Source organism: Prionailurus bengalensis, chromosome E3, assembly GCF_016509475.1.
Source record: "Prionailurus bengalensis isolate Pbe53 chromosome E3, Fcat_Pben_1.1_paternal_pri, whole genome shotgun sequence".
NCBI classification, from domain to species: domain Eukaryota; kingdom Metazoa; phylum Chordata; class Mammalia; order Carnivora; family Felidae; genus Prionailurus; species Prionailurus bengalensis.
The window spans coordinates 26,565,563-26,587,514 of NC_057357.1; the positions used below are offsets into that span (position 1 = coordinate 26,565,563).

At 39.4% G+C, this 21,952-nt stretch overlaps 1 protein-coding gene across 2 annotated transcripts; it reads left to right on the forward strand.

Annotated features, from left to right (window-relative positions):
* The first annotated feature begins 842 nt into the window (after positions 1-842).
* GDE1 (glycerophosphodiester phosphodiesterase 1) lies at positions 843-20,931 on the forward strand. 2 transcript variants are annotated; one of them, XM_043560421.1, is made up of 6 exons: positions 843-1,276; positions 9,930-10,105; positions 13,659-13,764; positions 16,174-16,266; positions 18,386-18,597; positions 20,305-20,931. In XM_043560421.1, exons 1-6 carry the CDS (start codon positions 1,016-1,018, stop codon positions 20,450-20,452), a joined length of 996 nt encoding a protein of 331 aa, XP_043416356.1. In that variant the 5' UTR covers positions 843-1,015; the 3' UTR covers positions 20,453-20,931. The 2 variants fall into 2 exon arrangements, with proteins under 2 accessions (XP_043416356.1, XP_043416357.1); XM_043560422.1 differs by having other exon boundaries at positions 1,168-1,276; positions 9,934-10,105.
* Positions 20,932-21,952: the final 1,021 nt, after the last annotated feature.

Below are 21,952 nucleotides of genomic sequence, written 5' to 3' on the forward strand. Positions count from 1 at the left end.
AAGAACAAATGAGATCTATTTCTTACACAGTGCCTGGTACAAAAGTCTCACTATTAGCCCTTAGTAGAAGAAGTAAGATCAGGAGGAGGAGGAGTGGAAGGGCCACAGGATTAAAACTGGGATGGCTTGATGTCAGTCTTGACTGTCATTAATTGCGCAATTCACTTCACCGCTCCTGGCCTCGGTTTCCTCATCTCTAAAATGAAAGAATCATTAAAATCCCCTCCACCTTTATAATTCGATTGTGCGTCTTTTGCTATGCTCTTTCATTCCCTCAGAATCTGAAAAATCCTTCTAAAGTCGATTGAATTCAATCTCTTGAGATAATACTTCTCGACGAAAACTGTTGTGAGAATAAATGAGATAATGCATAAGACAAACGTTTGCTGGCACAGAACCTGGAACATGGTAAGCGCTCTACAAATGTGAGCTGTACTCCCTGAGCACTATTATCCACCCCCGCCCGTCCCCCCACGAGAATGTAAGCCCCAGGAGAGCAGAGACCCTGTTGGTCCTGTTCATTCCTGTATCCTGAGCGCCTGGACTGTTGTTTGCACACCCTGAATTGAATAAATAAGTAGTCTAAGTGTCCTCCCCCTGCAAGGCTTCCTGGGCAGTTTCCTCAAGGGCAGAATGAAGAGTCACTAAGATCCCTTCCAGCTGTACAACAATGAGACCGCTTTTGTATCCCACCCGCTTCTGGAGTCTGAAAACCTTGGTTGAGGTCTCAACCCCAGAATAATCCAAAGCTATTTTGGAACGCGAGCCTAGCGCCTGGGTCCACCTTCGTTGCCATGGCAGCGGTTCCGCCCCCGAGCTCTGCAGATCCCCCACCCTGATTGGCTGAACAGCTGCCTCCCTCTCCGGATGGGGCCGCCGCCGCCATTGTGCGGCGCTGGTCCCCTAAGAGGGTTCCCTCTGCGGCGAGTGTCTTGGGCTTTCGCCCTCGCTTCTCGCTTTTATCCGGGAGCCCGGCGGGTCCGGGACTCCCGTCCGTGCCGGTGCGGGCGCCGGCATGTGGCTGTGGGAGGAACAGGGGGGCCTCCTGGGCCCCTTCTCCTTCCTGCTACTGCTGCTCCTGCTGGTAACGCGTAGTCCCTTCAATGCCTGCCTCTTCACCGGCAGCCTCTACCTCTTGCTGCGCCTGTTCAGCTTTGAGCCTGTGCCCTCCCGCAGAGCCCTGCAGGTGCTCAAGCCGCGGGACCGCGTTTCCGCCATCGCTCACCGCGGCGGCAGCCACGACGCGCCCGAGAACACGCTGGCGGCCATTCGGCTGGTGAGTCCCCCACGCTTCGCGCCCCCCACCCCCGTCCCTCCTGGGAGGTTGTACTTCTGCTTGACCTTCCGAAGGTTCTCCAGTATTCTCATGATACCTTTCGTGCACAGGGAATATATCCCAGTGGCCGTCTATCCCTCTGAAGTCAGAAATCTCCCAACTTATTTATATCACACAGCAAATACCTACATATTTGCTATATGCCAGGCACTGAGGACACACTCCTAAACAAGACAGAAAGGGCCTCGGCTTTCACAGAGCTTGCGCTGGGATGGGGAAAATCCGCCTTAAACAACACACAAGTGAGATACTTTAAGAGAGTGAAAAGTGTAATGAAGAAAGAGGGTAACGGGATAAGGAATGACTAGGAAGAGGACTTGGGCTATTTTGGATAGAGTAATCAGAAAAATCCTCCCAGAAGACCTGTCTTGAGCTGCAGCTGGGATTGTGAGAAGGAGCCAGCCTTAGATCTAGGAGAAATGTGTTCCAGGAAAGGAGAACATTGAGTGCAAAAGCCGGGAGGTGGGGACGATGTTGGAACGTTCAGGTAAGAGACTATACACTATGTGATCTGACTTCAAGGAACAAGAACAAAGACTGGCAAATGAAGCAGGACATGTGGCCAGATTAAGTACAGTCTCTGGCAGTAGTTGAGTTTATTCTAAATGGATCATATTCACAGGAGCTGTGTTTGCTTGTCCTCCAAATTATCTCTCTCCTTATCACCTTTTTCTCCAAACACACAGTTTATGCCAGACAGCCCCGGCAGCTGGACTCCTGATCCAATTTCTGCCTCTTGTTCACAAGCTCTCCTGAGACTCTTGCTCCCTCCAAGCTCCTGGCAGTCTCCCTCCTGACTTCATAATGATAGTTTGCATAGTAAGAGAGATTTACACTTATACAGGCGCTTTTGCATCTGTGGAAGTACATCTCTTCCTCACATTTCTTTGAGAGATTATTTTAACACTGAATGGGTAGGAAAACTGACTCAAACACATGCAGCTCCTTCTAGAATTCAGCCTTCTGGTTCCAAGACCCAGTGCTTTTTGTCAGAGATTAGACCGTGTTCCGAGATGTAAAAACTTAGACTCGCTATCTAGCTAGGGACAGACAGTATTACATAACGAGCAAGTTACTTAAGCTTTTGTGTCCCAATCGGAGTCCCCAGTAGGGTGTGGAAACAAGACACGATCAGGGCACCTTTCTTCACTCTACCCTCCCCGCCTGACTTCAGTTTCCCTATCTGTAAAATGGGAGTGATATTGGTATCCACCTAATAGGCTATATAATTCAGTGAGGTAGTCCACAGAAAGTGCTTGGCCCATGATAACCTCCACAAATGTAAGCTCTTTCGGCCAATAGTCTAAAGATGGCCTTCATTTTCAAAATCAGCTCAGTGGGGCGCCTGGGTGGCTCAGTCAGTTAAATGTCCGACTTCGGCTCAGGTCATGATCTCGCAGTCCTTTGAGTTCGAGCCCCGCTTCAGGCTCTGTGCCGACTTCTCAGAGCCTGGAGCCTGCTTCAGATTCTGTGTCTCCCTCTCTCTCTGACCCTCCCCCATTCATGCTCTGTCTCTCTCTGTCTCAAAAATAAATAAATATTAAGAAAAAAATTTAAAAAAATCAGCTCAGTGTAAATGTAAAAAATTTTAAGTTTGAAGAAGAAAGGGGGTCAGGAAGGCAGCTTTTAATTTAGTGGAGGACACCTGACTCTGTATTAGTAAACCAAGTTAGACTTCTCTTATGCTTCTTTCCCCTTGGTTCTTTGTGGGGCTTTTGTTTGTTTTTGTTTTTTTTGGTAATCTCTACACCCAACGTGGGGCTCAAGCTCACAACCCCGAGATCAAGTAGCATGCTCTACCGACAGAGTCATTCAGGTGATTTAATATCTTTCTATTTATTTTTAAATAGAAACCTAGAAAAGGTGCTCTGTCTCCCTTCCATCACAAAGAACCAAGGGAAGGGGCGCTTGACTGGCTCATTTGGAAGCATGCGACTCTTGATCTCAAGGTTGTGAGTTCCAGCCCCGTGCTGGATGTAGAGATTACTTAAAAATAAAATTGGGATGCCTGGGTGGCTCAGTTAGTTAAGCATCCGACTTTGGCTAAGGTCATGATCTCACAGTTGGTGAGTTTGAGCCCCGCATCGGGCTCTGTGCTGACACCTCAGAGTCTAGAGCCTGGAGCCTACTTCAAATTCTGTGTCTCCCTCTCTCTTTGCCCCCTCCCCTTCTCATGCTCTTTCTCTGTCCCTCAAAAATAAATAAACATTAAAATAAATAAATAAATAAAATCCTTAAAAATAAATAAAAATAAATAAATATAAAGATATTGAAGAATGTATTTTACATTCTGTCTTACACTCAAATAGGTCAGGTGAAGTAACATAGTTATACAGGAGAATTGTCATGAAAAGAAAGATAATTATAAGGAAAAAAGTACATAATTGCCATTGGCTTCCATTTCAACTAACCTTTATGTAAGTTGCCTTAAAGTATAACTCAGTGTTAATTGAACATAGAAGGCATTCCTAAGTATTTATCAATGATGTAGTGGTTTGGCCAGGAACACATTTGACTGAATATTAATCATATTAAACGAGGAAGTATGTATGTGAAATACACATACACATATAGTGTTTCATATCCTGTTGTGTTCTAAGGGAATTATAGTAATTTCCATTCATGTTTGGGTTGTGCATATCTTTAATATGTGTAATAAACATTGTGCCAAGTTGATTCCTGGTCTTAAGAGGAAATGAATTGTGTTAGTTCAACTTGTTTGAATATCGATGAACTTTTTATCTATAACAAAATTTAGCTGCTGAATACAGACTGCAGAAGATAAAGTCGAATCCTCTCTTAGCTTCGAAAGGAACATGTAGTTTATTTCCATCAAAGTTTGTTTTTTGTCCTGTTCTTCCTCCCTTTGTATGTTTGCAGCTCATAATTTATATTCTCAAGCATCTTACTATGTAAAAAATCAGGAAAGACATTCTGAGAATGGTAGAATTTCTGGTAGATTACAAAATTGATATAGAAGGAAAAACTTGAGAGAAGTTAAATAAGTGTATTCCAAAAACAGATACATGATTATAAACAGTGACTGAGGAATTTAATTATACCCACAGTCCATTCTCTGCACAAGAGCCAGAGTGCAGCTTTAAAAGTATAAATCAGATTATGTCCAGCTCTTATTTACAATCCTCCAGTGGTCCTCTACTGGAATTAAATAAAATTTGAACACCTTCTATCTTATATCTTTTTCAAAGCCCCTGTTCTCTGTTCCAGACACCCTGGGTGCTTATTAGGATGCTTTTGGCTTCATGTAATAGAGACTCTAACTTCAAACATCTCATACAATAAGAGGACTTAGTATCTCACATAACAAGAATATGTGGGAGAGGTGACTTCTAGGATGGTTTGTTCAGCTGTTCAATTTATGTTTTTTGAAAAAAACTTTTTAATGTTTGTTTATTTTGAGAGAGACAGAGTGAGAGTGGTGGAGGGGCAGAAAGAGGAGACACAGAATCTGAAGCAGCTGTCGGCACAGCAGCGGGGCTCAAACTCACAAACTGCTAGATCATGACCTGAACCGAAGTCAGACACTCAACCAACTGAGCCACCCAGATGCCCCTCAGCTGTTCAATTTGTAATCATGGGACTCAGGTTGTGTTGATCTGTCTGCTCTGCCATCTGCAGCATATTTACTAGTCTTCCTCATTGCAGTCCCATTCTTACACATTACACCATCCACTCTCAATCCCTCTTTCCCAGAAGCCTCCATTCTACATACACACACACACACACACACACACACACACACACACACACAGGGTTTGGAATTAGTTCACTTACTCCACAAACACAAGAGAAAGCTGAAAAATGGGGCAAGAATAGGTCTCTACGAGCAGGGAAGAAGGGGAATAGATTTGGGTACACAGTCAACACTTTGTGACTCCATCCTACATTGTGGTCTTTCTATTATATTTGCTATTTCTTTTACTTGGAAACTCTTTGTATGGTTTTTCTCCCTTTTTTTTTTTTTTTCAACGTTTATTTATTTTTGGGACAGAGAGAGACAGAGCATGAACAGGGGAGGGGCAGAGAGAGAGGGAGACACAGAATCCGAAGCAGGCTCCAGGCTCTGAGCTGTCAGCACAGAGCCCGACGCGGGGCTTGAACTCACAGACCGTGAGATCATGACCCTAAGCCAAAGTCAGACGCTCAACCGACTGAGCCACCCAGGCGCCCCTCAGATGTCATATTCTTAGGCCTTCCTTGGCGGCCTTGTCTAGTGACCCTCACCTGCCTTAACCTTCACATTACTCTCTGTTTTCTTTTTCAAAACATTTGTCACCATCATTATTTACATGTAACATGTTTGTAATCTGTTTCTCCCTACTGAAATATAAGATCCATAATCCTTTTCTTTTGTTCACCACTGTCTCCTCACTTCTTAAAACAGTACCTCCTATCTCATAGGCACTCAGTAAGTATTTGTTGGTAGGATTGTGATGTATTAATACCCAATAAATCCATAAGAATAGATACTCAACATTATCAGCCATCAGGAAAATAGAAATCAAAGCCACAATGAAATACCTATTAGGGTGGCTATAACAGACAGACAATAACAAGTTTCGACAAGGTTGTGGAGAAATTGGAACCTTCATACACTGCCAGTGGGGCAAACAGTCTGGCAGTTCCTTAAAAGGTTAAACATAGAGTTATCATCTTAAAACATACATCATGCAAAAACTTGTTCGTAGATTATTCAAACAACAGAAATATCCATCAGCTGGTGAATGGATAAGTAAAATGTGATATGTCCATACAATGGAATAGTATTTGGCAAGAAAAAAGAATGATGTCCTGATACATATTACAACATGAATGAACCTTAGAAACATACTAAGTGAGGGGTGCTTGGGTGGCTCAGTCAGTTAAGCATCTGACTTCGTCCGACTTCGGCTCAGGTCATGATCTCCCGATTTGTCAGTTCAAGCCCCACATCCAGCCCTGTGCTGACAGCTCGGAGCCTGGAACCTGCTTTAGGTTCTGTCTCCCTCTCTCTCTCTCTTCCCTTCCCCTGCTGGTGGTGCTCTGTCTCTCTCTCAAAAATAAACATTAAAAAGAAAAGAAACATGCTAAGTGAAAAAAGCCAGTCACAGAAGACTGCATATTATATAATTCTATTAAATAAAATGTTTAGGGGTACCTGGGTGGCTCATCCTGTTTAGCATTTGACCCTTGATTTGGGCCCATGGTTTGTGAGATCGAGTCCTGCATCAGGCTTTGTGCTGACAGAACATGGAACCTGCTTGGGATTCTCTCTCCCTCTTTCTCTACCCCTCCCCTGCTCATGTGCTCACTGTCTCTCTCTCTCTCTCACCCTCTGTCTCTCTTTCTATCCCAAAATAAATAAGTAAACCTTTAAAAAATAATAAAAATAAATAAATAAAGTGTCTAGAATGGGCAAATCCATAGAGATAGAGGGACTTAGAGGGGTCGGGAATGTGGATTGCTAATGGACACACGGTTTCTTTTTGAGGTAATGAAAATGTTCTAAAATTGTGGTGATGGTTGCACAGCTCTGTGAATATAATAAAAACCACTGAATTGTACATGGATGAATTATACACCAAAAAACACTCTGCCGTTCCGTGTTTTAGTAGTGGAATCTGTGGTTTTCATTATGAGTCAACACAAATGAAGTTCTTTAAGTGAAGTTACAGTATAGTGATGGATATTTAAAACGTACTTTTCAATGAAACAGTTAAAAAGTCATATAAGTATAATGAATTTGTTAAAGCAAATAGTTTTAAATCCAACTTTATCAAAGTATAATTTACATTAATAAAAGAGACATTTTCATTGCACAGTTTGATTAGTTTTGATAAATACATACACCTGGGTAACCACTATCTTAATCTATATCCATCACCCCTCTGCCCCAAGGCAACTATTGATCTGATTGCTATTACTATACTACACTGTGCTATTCTATTACTTAAACTATTAGTATAATTTTAAAATAAATTATTTCATTTTTTTTTTTAAGATTTTTTTTTTTTTAATGTCTATTCATTTTTGAGAGAGAGACAGGGCGAGAGAGAGCATGAGCAGGGGAGGGCAGAGAGAGAGGGGGACACAGAATCCAAAGCGGACTCAGGCTCTGAGCTGTCAGCACAGAGCCCGACGCGGGGCTCAAATTCATGGACCCTGAGATCATGATCTGAGCCGAAGTCGGACGCTCAACCGACTGAGCCACCCAGGCGCCCCTAAATTATTTCATTTTAGATAAAATAAATTTTATTTTTAATTTTTTAAAATAAATACATTTAACATAAAATAAAGTTTTAATAAAATTGCAATGTTTTTATAAACTTGTTTATGTGAAATTTAATGTCTTTGTGTGAAATTTTATGTGAATGTTTTATGTGAAATTTTGTATGTATAGAAGAAAAGATGCTATTATAAAGAATTGTTATAAATGAAAAGATGAGTACGAATTATATACTGATACATGAATTAGAATCAGGAGCTTACCTTTTTGCCTCTGTATCTGGAATAACATAAAAGTCCTGGTAAAGAAAGTTGAATGCAGCCATTAGAAGATCTGGTCTGAGAAACTCTAATATGGTGATTCTTTTATAAAGCTTTTGTTTGGGCCTTCATAAACTATTTAGAAAAGACAAATAAATGAACTCATTAGTTCTAGTAATCTTGCTAAGATACAATGTCTCCCCATTGTTATTTCTTGTATTGCAACTAAATAAAGATGGCCCTAATGAATACAGATATAATTGAACCTAATTATAGTGCCCGCCTCAAGGACTAAGGAGAACATTTGTGTCACAGTGAGACAGTTGCACTGTGAATACTGAAAATGTCATCTTGTTTTATGTCATAAATGATATAATCCATATTGATTTCCCAATGTACTATTGTCTTTAATTTAGAAAAGATATCTTTTAATCTTATAAAACGATAAACTTTTTAACCAGTATAAGATGTAATCATTATTGTAATGGCTTTTTCTCTGAGATGTGTTTTCTGAATCAAAACTTATGTTGAGAGCCAATCTCGAGCCAGGCACCAAGCTTGGTAATTTACATGCATTCTTTCTAAATCTTCACAACTCTTAGGATCATTAGAAAAGTATCATCTTAAAAAGGATGAAACTGAGCTTAGAGTATGATAAGTAACTAGATGACACAGCCAGTGAGTGATAGAATTGGGATTTTTAGATGGGGAAAATCTTGGTCATAATGTGGACGTCAAACTTGAAGCTTAGAAGAAAATATAGTTGTGTTATATCTTTATAAATGTAGGAAAGGATTTAAATAAGGTAGAATAATCTATGCCCATAAAGGACATGACTGATAAATTCAACCATGTTACAATTAAAAATGTGTTAAAAAGAACACAATAAATAGCAACGGCTAACATTTATTAAATGTCTACTGTGCACTGGTACAGAGTTGTACACCATTTCCAGGTACTTAATTGTAATTATGTATGTAGCAAATACATAAAGACCTATAAGGGAATGGCACAGGAATGATGCACATCAACTTGAAGATGGAGAAGAAGGGGGAGAAATTTCACTCTATCTGTAGGGTCAGTAGTAAACATCTAGTGGTTAAGAGTACAGCCTCTACTGTGTCCTAGTTTGTACAACCCAGAGCAAGTTTCTTAATCTCTGTTTCCTCATGTGAAAATGAGAATATCAGTAGTACCTACCCAAATATGGCAAGAATCAAATGAGTTAATACATTTAAAGCACTTAGAATAGTGCCTGACTATATAGAAAAGGCTTATTAAATAGTAACTGTGTTTTAGGGCAGCAAGAGTTAGAAGGAAATACAGCAAAATACTAACATCTGTGAAGTCTTTTTTGCTGTATACTGCTCTGGGTGTTTGTATAATTAATTTTTTTTTTTTAATTTAAAATCTTGATCGTGGTGAGCATTTCATGTCTTCATTGTGACAAGCCAAGGAAGCAAATGTGGGCTAGCGTGTCTCAGAGGAGCGTGCTCAGGTTCTCTTTTTATATATTCTAATGTTCACGTTCTCTTTGTAGATAAATTCTAGTGTACCTTATCGTGCTTACCAGCTTGTTGGCCAACAGCCAGCTGCTCACATAAACAAATGTAATGTCCCCTAGAAGCAGGCCTGGTGTTTCTGATACAGAAGGTAGAGTTAAACCAACAAAACCCTGGTTCATCCTGTTTATGCCGAAGTAGTGCAATATACAGCTAATCAACAAACACAGGGTAATCAGAGATGCTGTACCAAACAGAGTGTAGGTAAACATGGAATTTGTCTAAATATTTGTAATTGTGAGCCATTAATGGCCCAAAGAGTTAAAGCAACCAAAGAAAACTTAGTTCCAGAAACCTCTCCATCTACTACCATGGGTGGGGAATTTGAAGCGTTTGAGGAATCCCTAAGTGTGCAGGTTGAAGGAAGGTTATATCATCTGGAAAAGTAGAAACTGGGACTGGATGGGTTGCTATTTGTTATAGGAAGGGGAAGGAATCGGTAAGAGAAGCTGTCTCCTTAGCTAGCCCTGTTGGTTGTCTGGAGCATTTAGATTGTAAAGTGACCTTGGCCACTTGCCATTAATATTGTTGATGTTTTTGTTAAGGCAGCTAAGAATGGAGCAACAGGTGTGGAGTTGGACATTGAGTTTACTTCCGACGGGATTCCTGTCTTAATGCATGATAACACAGTTGATAGGACGACCGATGGTACTGGTCGATTGTGTGACTTGACGTTTGAACAAATTAGGAAGCTTAATCCTGCAGCAAATCACAGGTTAAGGTAAGTGGTTCGTTGTCACTTAAATGTACCTTTCAGCTTTGTTGGAGATCACAGAAAGACACTGGCACCTTCTAATCACATCTTCTCCAGGAAAATTGTTTTGTTGTGTTTTGTTTTGAACTGTATACAGGTTTCCCAAGTAATGAGCATGGTGCCAGAAAAAACAGAAATAAGGCATGGATGTTTTTCATCTTTTCCCACTGAGGCCAAATTTGGCTTTGGAATTATTCTCAAGACAATATCTAGTCACTCACATTACTAACATTAGACAATTACTCTGTACTGTCATATGAATTTTATATATATAAAATATACATATATATACAAAAAATTATAAATATATATACTTATATATATATATGTGTGTGTATATATCAGAACTAGTCCTGTAAGATATTCCACAAGAAAAAAGTTCTGTGATTAACTCAGATCAAGCACTATACTCTAGATGTTCCCCTTGGGGACAAACAGTCCACATCAACAATTCTTACCTTCACTTTAATGTTTCCCAAAAGTGAACGATCACAGAACCCACACCATTCCCACCATTAACAGCTATAAACACATTGGAATTAGTATACTGGGTAATAAACTTTGGAATGTGGTTATTTAAATCCCTCCCAAAATGTGTGCTCATTGTTACTCATCTTGTATCAGTTCTCTGGACAATGATCAATACTCCTTGAGTATTCAACCCAGTGATTATGTTATAGTCCTCTATAAAAGATTTAGACTTTATTTTCCTAGGATCTGAAAGAAATTACAAATAGGGGCACCAGAGTGGCTCAGTCGGTTGAGCATCCAACTTCGGCTCAGGTTATGATCTCACAGTTTGTGAGTTCGAACCTCACATCAGGCTCTGTGCTAACAGCTAGGAGCCTGAAACCTGTTTCTGATTCTGTGTCTCCCTCTCTTTCTGCCCCTCCCCTGTCTGCACTCTGTCTCTCTGTCTCTCTCTCTCTCTCTCTCTCTCAAAAATAAATAAACATTAAAAAAAAAAAAGAAAAGTCAAACAAAGGAAATTATACCTTAATCAAGAAAGAATATTGTTAATGGTTGAAAGTTCTAAGTGCAAGCTCTGGAATTGCTCTTTATTTCATCGTTCTGCTATATGCAAGAGAAAGGCAGGTTTTAATACTGCAGTGACATTGCAGCTAATAAGATGTTGGCTTCAAAGTCAACAATTAAAGGAAAAAATGCTTAGGGTCATCATCACCTTTAAAATCCTTTAAGGAGGTATGATATTGTGGATAGATCATCCAGGCAGAAAATCAACAAGGAAACAGTCTTTGAACAACACGTTAGGTCAGATGGATATAACAGATACATGCAGAACATAACATCCAAAACAACAGAATATACATTCTTTCAAGTGCCCAGAGCCTTCTCTAGGATAGATCACGCGTTAGACCACAAAACAAGCCTCGGTAAATTTAAGAAGATCATATCATGCATTTAAGAATTCATATCATGCATCTTTTCTGACCATAATGGTATAAAACTAGAAATCAGTCACAAGAAAAAATTAGGAAGTACACAGACATGTAGAGGCTAAATGACATGCTACTGAACAACTCATGAGTCAACAAAGAAATCAAGGAAGAAATTTAAAAATATATGGAGACAGATGAAAACACAACAGTCCAAAATCTTTGGGACACAACAAAAGCAGTTCTAAGAGGGAAATTTATAGCGATACAGGTCTATCTCAAGAAAAAGAAAAATATCAAACAATCAAGCCTTACACTTAAAGGAACTAGCAGAGAAGAACAAACAAAGCTCAAGGTGAGTAGAAAGAAGGAAATAATAAACATCAGAGCAGAAACAAATGAACTAGAGACCAAAAAAACAAATAGAAAAGATCAATGAAACCAAAAGAGGATTCTTTGAAAAGATAAACAAAATTGATAAACTTTCAGCCAGAGTCATCAAAAATTACCTGTAATGATTCTGGAAATCCATAGAGGAGAGAAACCACTGTTTGAAAATGTTGGAGTCTATCATGTAAGCTGCTACCCTTAAATAAAATCCAAATTCTGGATTCTAGAGAATGTCTATAATTACAAGGGGCTAAATGTAGGGCGACAAGTTTAGTAAAAAAAAAAAAAAAAAAAGACCAATGGCTAAATTCTTCATGATCATATTCCATAATTCTGTAAACTTTCCAAGTTAGAGAAGTTGAATGATTTGGCAGAGGGGGAGGGGAAGGCAGGGAGGAACCTTAGAAAAGTTTTACAATCCCCTTTAAGGCATTGCTCTAAGTCTTGATTTGCTAATTGACTTTATGTTAATAGGCTTGACTGTATTAATATACACATTAAATAATATATTAATTTGTTTTAGTGCTTTCATTTAATGGAACTACAACAGAACATGTGTAGAAAACTATTCATTCGTTAACATGCCTAAAAAACGTTCACTTTTCCTTATACTCCAGTGCGTTCTAAAGAAAGGAATATGTGAAAAATTTTTAACTCACAAAAAACCTCTAGACAGAGAAGGAAAATCAAATGAGAAATATCCTCTGGGTAACCATCCCCCATTACTGTATTACACTACATCACTGTACATAGTTGTTTTTTTTTTGTTTTTTGGGGTGTTTTTTTTTAATCTGTAATGAAAAACAGACACTAAGAACTAATGAAACACCTTTCTAACTTCAGGGGGAAAAAGGTACGCGCTTGGAGTCAGTATACCATCTCAATGTCTTTAACTCAGCCAGTCTATCCTACAGTTGGAACTTGTTGCATTTTCTTTGTTTGAACACCAAATGAAGTAATAGGCTTGTGTTTAGGGACCATGTTGTAGGAAAAATAGGTATTTTCTCTAGAACTATCCTCAATGCTGTGAGAGGCTCATCGTGAGAAGGGGCGTGGAAACTAAGACTGGCCAAAGGAATAGCAAATTCATGTCTCTTCTCTCACTCCCATGGAATAGGCATTGAGTAGAATGGCTGGCAGAATTGCCTATACTCTTTAAATTATCTTTTTTTTTTTTTTAGCCAAGATACTACAGTTGAAATGATACTGTCGAATAAACATAAGTTAAATCGTGCAGAATGAAATTTCATTATCTGAGAAAAGCAGATTTCTTACATATCAGGCACTTTCTTTTATCAGAAAATTATGTATAGAAGATTATTTTAAACAGTTGCACATAAGTGTACAATACAGTGAACAGATTTATATATTTGTGGGAATTTCTCCTGCATAAGGTTCTTTTAGGGCAATTACAGTCTTTAAGTTTCAAGTTCTCCAGAGGTGGCATTATATTCTGCCCTTCGGTGAGTAGAGTTACTAATTCTATCATAAACTAGTAATTTCATAAAAATTAAATGATTTTTGTTCTTGTTGCTGTTCTTTGGTCAAGAATATCTAATCTGGTTTAAGGACTTAAAGCCAAGTATCCTTAGACTTCGGTATGGTTAAAGAAAGGAAGTCAGGGAAAACACACTGTCCTGTTGGTTGGGACACATTTGTCAAATGTCTGTTTCACTAAACTTTTATCTTTGTCTTTTTCCTGCAATACACTATTCCTTTTCCCTCTCTTATAGGAATGATTTCCCTGATGAAAAGATACCTACCCTGAGAGAAGCCGTTGCAGAGTGCCTAAACTATAACCTCACAATCTTCTTTGATGTCAAGGGCCATGCAAATATGGTACAGTTTATACCATAGACTTCACAATTCAATCGCTAGTCACTTCCAAAATTAACTATATATTTTGTTACTTATCCTTCTTACGTTATTTTTATAAATTATATTTGCTTATTGGAAGTTTGCAATGCGCATCTCCACATCTTTAGGGAAATAGTAAATTATGGAACTTTTAACCTTTGATGGAACCTTTTAACAACTCCGATATTCTACAACTAACACAAAATAGGTTTCTCTTCCTTGCATAAAGCATTTACAAAAGATAAACCATAAAGAGGCAGTTCGTGAACAAACTATTCGGCTAACCTCGTAAGAAAGAATTCAGGAGTTAGACACAAGACCAGTTGCATCTGGCTGATAAGTTAATGGTTTTAGATGGATAACTATCAACTGAATTTCAAGAGAACTCCTGTACATAAAGTTTCTGATAGCTAATAGGATATTTATCTTAGAGTTATCCTTCTTGTATGATTTCTGTTCTTATGTATAGTTTTGTTATTGTATGATTTGAGTAGATGAACTTTTATGATAAAATTATTATAATTTCTTCAAATATGTATGACATTCCTAAGTAAATTTTGCTTATATTATATAACATATACTTTTATTCATAAAAATATATTATTGCAATGGAAAATCAATGGGAAAATATGATTTAGATTACATTTGTTCACTTACAACCAGCTTTTCAAATACAAATGCTTTTTTTCTGCATTTGGACAACTTACAGGTATTTTCCTCCCTTGAAAGCTATAATCAGTAATGGCCACCATTCTGATGATGTCATTTTTTTTTTTTTTTTAATTTCAGCCTATAGTTGAAACATTGAAACCAGAAATAAGAGCCCAAGTATATATCCTTACTGTAGCACAGTAGACTCTGATTTTTGAAGAAAGGAAAATGGTGCTCTGGCTCATTTATTATTATGTTACTGGTAGTTGTATGCATGTAAGTGTCCCAGTCAGCCCACATCTGAATCACCAAGAATACCTATTAAAAATACTGATTGCTGGGCCATATCACCTAGAGAAGAAATTCTGAAAATGTCTGGGGTCGTGGGTCAAGGAACATGTATTTTTAATGAGCACCTCAGGTTTTGTTGATGATATTGCCCACATTGGGATCCCTGATAGGTCCTACATTTTACCCACGGTGTACTGACCTTCATGCTTATTCTCTTAAAATAAGGGGTGGGGGGGGGAGAAGAAAATATATATTTTTTAAATTCAGCTATTTGAGATTTGGTGCTCCCAGGTGGTTTGGCAACAATGGATAGAACATAGTGATCTAATTCACAAAATGGGAGTGTAAAGGAACAGGTGTAGTAAATTAGAGATAGTAGAGCCCAGGAGCCAAGATTATGGGCTTTGGAGTCCAATAGACCGTGATTCAACTCTGTCACTTACTAAAATGTAACCTTAACCTTGATATGCTTCAGTTTCCTCATGGATAAAATGGGAATAATAAAAGAAACAACTACATAGGGTTGTTATGAGAATTAAATAAATGTTGGTGAAGCATCACACATAAAGCATACATTAGTTCAGACAACAAGAAAACTTGGAATAACTCACACTGTGTCACATTAGTGAAGGGGAAACATGACATGAATAGTTTCTATGTTCTTTTTTCTTTTCTGGAATGCATTTTATTACTTATATTTAGTTATAGGTATGTGTGACTTTCCAGAACTTAGTGGTATTTCAAGAATTATGATATAGCAACATTACACTCCACCTAGTCACCTCTGTTGTTAGTTGCTATTGATGCCAGTGGCCAAATCTATTAATTCACTAGAGGTTACAAAGTATGAGTGTTTTAGCTCCATCATTTCTTCTTCATTTACTCATCTGGCAACTACAAAAAGAAACTTCTGCTCATCTTGGGAAGAATTGGAAGACTTTCAGCTCTTCCCAGTTCCTTCCTTGTCCCATTGTTTCTGCCTCCATGTTGGTGATGAATGCCATTTCCTCTCAGTCCCCTGGACTGAGCAAATGTACTCTTAGTAGTTCCCAGGCTGGTTGGCTCATGCTTAGGCTAGGAAAGGCAGAGGATGATAGAGTTACGGGTATAAAAGGACTCTTCCTAGTGCCTAAACCAGGTTATAAGGGAAAGGTTTAAAATTTTGCTTTCAGCATCCACTGCCATACCTTCCAAAAGCATGACCAAAGGGGTGAGCTTCTCAACAAATAGTAAAGCAGCAGTACCTCAGTTTCCCCTCTGTCTGCTATAGGTGTGAGTTTAAGATGTTTCCCAATGGATAATGGAATCTACCCATACTCCTTTCAACATCCCCATATATTAGTAAAGTTCTAATTTATTCAGTAGGGTTGTACTTCATAGGTAATAGTTATTAGCTGAGACTGTTGCATTTAAGTAAATTTAAAATACATGAATTTCTCTGCTTTACAGGCTACTGATGCTCTAAAGAAAATATATATGGAGTTTCCTCAACTGTACAATAATAGTATCGTCTGCTCTTTCTTGCCAGAAGTCATCTATAAGGTAAATTCAGAATTTTTATTGTACATAATACTATGTTAGTTGATGGTGATCATAGAAGTGCCCCAAGTAAGCATAAGCTGGATGCCTGTGAAATTGAACTGAATTTCAGTTAAGAAACTCCTCTTTTAACAAGAGAAATTCAGAAAGGAGAACAAACTCCTACCCTATTTTAAGACACCATGATTCCTCTTTAAGTTCCTTCTTTTATGTTGTTCATAGGCTCATTCAGATTACTTTAGTAAGCGCTCTCAGAACAAGGAGTTATGTACCTCTTCATCTCGCTAAGTAACAGCAGAATAAACTTTTAAAAAAACTCTTAATGATGGAGAATTTAAAATATCCACAAAAGTAGATGGTAGTATAACAAGCCCCCCTTTAACCTTGACCCAGCTTGTTTCATCCATACCCCCGTTTATGTACCCCAGCATTATTTCGAAGTAAATTCCACACATCATTTCACCCATAAAAATTGCATTAAATATCTTTAAAAAGTTATTCCCCTTTTTAGGGGCGCCTGGGTGGCACAGTCGGTTAAGCGTCCGACTTCAGCCAGGTCACGATCTCGCGGTCTGGGAGTTCGAGCCCCGTGTCAGGCTCTGGACTGATGGCTCAGAGCCTGGAGCCTGTTTCCGATTCTGTGTCTCCCTCTCTCTCTGCCCCTCCCCCATTCATGCTCTGTCTCTCTCTGTCCCAAAAATAAATAAACGTTGAAAAAAAAAAAAGAAAAAAAAAAAGTTATTCCCCTTTTTAAAAAATACAGCCACAATACAACCATTATCCTATCTAAAACCATTTAGCCCTTAAGATCAGGAAATATCTAGTGAATATATCATTTTTCATTTGTCTTAAAAAATATTATAAATGGCTTTTGTTGTTTATAATTGTTAATTTGAATCAGGACCCAAATAAAGACTACATTCTGTAATATAAAATCTTAGAACCTGTAAGTTCTCCTTTTCCCTGCATGTATTTATTGAAGAATCCAGGTGGTTTTGTAGAGTTTACCCAAGTCCAGATTTTGCTCCTTACACCATGATACAGTTTAACACATTCCCCCCCGTATATATTTCCTATAAATTGGTAGTGAGAGCAAAAGACTTGATCAGTGGAGGTTCAATTATTCTTGGCAAGATAATCTCAAAGCTGAGGGTAGTTTTTTCATCAGGAGGCACAAAATAATCTGATTGACTCTTTTGTTGTTGTTTACAGCTGCTATTGATGCCAGCAGCCAGCTCTCAATTTACTGGCAAAATCTTATTATTTTAGTCTATCACTTCTTCACATATTAGCTAGAATACTTCTATAAAAATTCTCGTCTACTATTTAGTTATGCAGTTGGCAATTAAATGCTTAATCCTTAACTTCACTTACCAGTTTCCAAGATATTGAGTTGGTTCTGTAGCCTTGTTCACAGTGACCAACAGAGCATGCATTTAAAGTTTTACAGGAAGAGTGGAACCTATCCAGATACAAACTATCATTGAGATGAATAGCGTCATGGGGCTTTCAGACATTTGGGTCAGTGTTTACCAATCTTACTTGACCACAGAGGACTTCACAATGTAAGCTACATTGTCCAGAGGAGCACAGAACACAGACAGAAAGAATTACATCCGCATCTCCCCATTTCTCCTTGTCCATCCCCAACCCCCACCCCTACTTCTCTCTCTGTTCTCCCTTCTCACTTCCTTCCCACCCCACTTCCCCACCCCCACAACTCTCTCAGCCATTTTCTCTAGAAAGAATCAAAAGCTAACCAACTCATCTGGAAATGATCATGGTTCTATCCTCACTAAGTTCTAATTACTTATCTCTGGCCAGAATTTAAATTGATAACCAACGGAAAGTTAATTCTTGTGACATGAAAATTTGACCCTGAGATTGTAATTTACTCATTTTAAAGGTAGAGATTGTGAAGGAAGTGTTCTTATTTATACTGTATAGTAAATGCTTTACATCCCTTACATTATTTACTCAAAAGGTTTATATCTATTTAGTAGACATGGGGGCCGTTATGGCCACCTCATCAGAAAGAGTAGATTGGCTAAATCCAAAGAAAAATGAGAGGTATTAGATTTTAGATATGATACTTATTTTAATTTCCAAAATTCCTTTTCAGATGAGACAAACAGATCAGAATGTAGTGACAGCTTTAACTCATAGACCTTGGAGCCTTAGCCATACAGGAGATGGGAAACCACGCTATGATACTTACTGGAAACAGTCCATGTTTGTGGTAATGGACATTTTGCTCGATTGGAGCATGCATAATATCTTGTGGTACCTGTGTGGAATTTCAGCTTTCCTCATACAAAAGGATTTTGTATCCCCGTAAGTTGAAAGGTTTTTTTTTTTTTAATCTTCTTCTGACAGATTTCCTGGAATGCTCTTCTTGGAAAGGAAGGATTAACGGTGGACAGCCTGAATTGGGTTTCACCCGCAAAGCCCGCCATGCCTTTATATTTATTTTTTTATTTTATTTTTTTAGAGAGAGGGGATGAGCAGGGTGGAGGGGCAGAGGAAGGGAGGGAGGGAGGGAGAGAAGGGGAGAGAGAGAGAGAGAGAGAGAGAGAGAGAGAGAGGAGAGGAGAGAATCTTAAGCAGGTTCCACACAGTGCAGAGCCTTATTCAGGGCTCGATCCCATGACCCTGGGATCATGACCTGAGCCTAAATCAAGAGTTGGACACTTAACCCCCTGAGCCACCCAGGCTCCCGCCCACCATAGCTTTATTAAGTTGGAATGCCACTGGCTTCTTAGGTGGGAAGAGTTCAGACATACTTCACTGTTGCCAAAATAAGTTGATGAAATATTCTCAGTTTTTAGTTTTAAAGAAAAACCTAATAAAAAATAAACCTGCCAAACTATGATGAGAGATAGATTGTAAGTCCTTGTGATTGGCTCCCTTTGAAAAGCAACACAGATGCAGGGCAGAGCCCCAGTGAAGACATCCTGTGAGCACCTACCTTACCCCTCCCACTTTTCTTCCTGCTCTGTTCTACATTATAGGCTCTGCTCCATTGCTTCCCAGAAAACTTTCCATTCCTTAACCTACTAGCAGTCTCTGACCTTTATTGTGGTAATTTTACAGCTGTGTATTTCAGCTGATTAGAGTTGTTAGTTTTGGGTTATTTCAGGTATGTGTGCATTCAAGTCAGTCAATATTTGATGTAGGCCTACAGATTTGCAAGGTATTACTAAGAAGCTGAAGATGCTGTGGTAAAGAAAGCCATGGTGTGCCTTCATGGAGTTTATAGTCAAGTAAAAGAGAAGTTGCTAATCAAATCAAATACAATAAATATAAAATTACAATTAAGATAAACGCTATGTAGGAGAGAACAGTGTCCATTTACTGTGTAATCTGACCTAATCATGGGAAAACATCCCCCAGGGAGGTGACAACTAAGCTAAGATCAGAAGGGTGAGTAGGGGGCGCCTGGGTGGCTCAGTCCATGAAGTGTCCGACCCTTGGTTTTCGCTCAGGTCACGCCCTCACAGTCTACGAAATCAAGCCCCACATCGGGCTCTGCACCGACAGCACGGAGCCTGCTTGGGATTCTCTCTCCCTCTCTCTCTGCCCCCCTCTCTCTCTTCAAATAAATAAATACACATTTTAAAAACAAAAAGGGTGAGTAGGAATGGGAGTGTGGAGATCCAAGTCACAGGGGAAAACACATGCAAAAACGTGCTACAGCAGGAAGGAGCCTAGTTCTTTCAAGGACTTGAAAGAAAATCCATATTCTGCGACACCAAAAGGAAAGGGGGAGCATGATGTAAGATGAGGCCAAGGAGATGGGTTGGGGCAAGCCAGTATGGCCTCCAGTATGACTTCTATTTTGGTGTAGGGTGTCTTTAGTAAGTCACTGAAGTGTAAGCTGGAACAACGTGGAGGAGGTTCTGGTGCTGGGTTTTGAAACACTCCCTCTGATTGCACACAGAGACCAGTTACGAGGCTCTTTTTGGGCACTGTTAGTACTCAGTGAATACCAGGAACAGTTGGTCCTTGTTCTGACAGGATTGGTTTGTCCTCTTTCTCCAGGGACTACCTGAAGAAGTGGTCAGCTAAAGGCATTCAGGTTGTTGCTTGGACTGTTAATACCTTTGATGAAAAAAGTTACTACGAATCGCATCTTGGTTCCAGTTATATCACTGACAGCATGTTGGAAGACTGTGCATCTCAGTTCTAGAATTTTCCCCCAGGGAGGAAATCCGGGTACAGAAACTGCCTGCTGGCCTTAAGCAGGGATATCAAAATACCCTTTGTGCTAGCCCAAGCCCTGGGGGATCAGGTGGCTCATACAAGCAATAGTCGGTATTTGCATTTTTACCTGAACCAAAGCAAAACCTGGTTTTGCCACCTTGTTCCATGGAATGCCTGAGTTCAACACTGTTGCTCTTGAAAATCTGGGTCTGCAAAAAAGGGACAACAGTTCCTGCCCTAGCTGATGGGTACACCGAAACCCAGTGAGGATAAGCACAGATTGAGTTGTGCAGTTTGGGGTTGCAGATGCAAATGCATGGGAAATGCATGATCACTCAAAAGTTGACATTTTAAAACTTGACACACTTATGTAATTTACTTATTTAAAATATTTGTATTCAGCTACATTATCAATGTACTATAGACAGCAAACTTGTGACCATACTAATAAAATAATTAAAAGGAGCACTAAGGGAAAACTGTGTACCAAGCATAATGTCCTAAGACATTAGGAATTCAGGGAAGCCGCTCTCTGCAATCCAGTGACCAGAGGCAACAGCCCCTGGTGAGCCTTAATTGCAAAGCAAAGAAAACCGTAGGTAAGTCTTGATACCAGTCCGAGGGATTGTTTATGGTATCTTGAAATAAGAGCTATGAGCCACTAGGGGGCTGAGTTACACTCGTTCGGGCTGTTGTACAACATGACACTAGAACTGCAAGAACCATCTAAGAACATCTAGACTTACCCTCATTTGGCAAATGAGAAAACCCAAACCTGTAGAAGGAAAAGGTCTTCCTCAGAAATGACCCAGCTGGTGACATAGCAGAGCCTGATCTCCTAAAACTAAAATTTCTTAACTATTTGCCACAAACTTTTTAATGGTTTAATATGCCTATCTCAAAACCCAGAAGAATCGTACAGGGGTATTTTCCTTTTATGGATGAGGAAACCAAGGCAATGCAAACTTAAAGTCACCTACCCAAGCTGTCCAAGTCTTCAGTGCAGTTGAGATTCAAATCCAAGTGAATCTAACTCCAGAGGCCCTGCTCTTAACCATTTGCCCTGTCTGCCTTTACAATGTAGAGCCCTTCATTCCCAGCTCTGTGCTCCTCCACGTAAGCTTCTAGTGGTCTTAACTGTGAACTTAAGTGACAGTATTTAAGACGATATGGAGTCTTTAAAAAATTGCAAAGTCATCTGTCTCCCATAGCTGCGTATTCCCACCTTCCAGCCCCATCTGCAGTCTTGACCACAGGCCCTGAGCTTAGTCATGACTTCCTCCTGAGCCCCAGTGGGTCACCAGCCTCACACTCACAGCAGCCAGACCACCAGTCCGCACAGCTAGATGGCAGAGAGAAGCACACTGAGTTTTGCTATGGTTGGTGTTGGCAAGAGCATGATAGATGGGGCTGGGGACGTTTTCATCAATATTTACAAAGACATTTTCTCGAATCTAAAGATCAACAACAGGACAAAGATTTATCC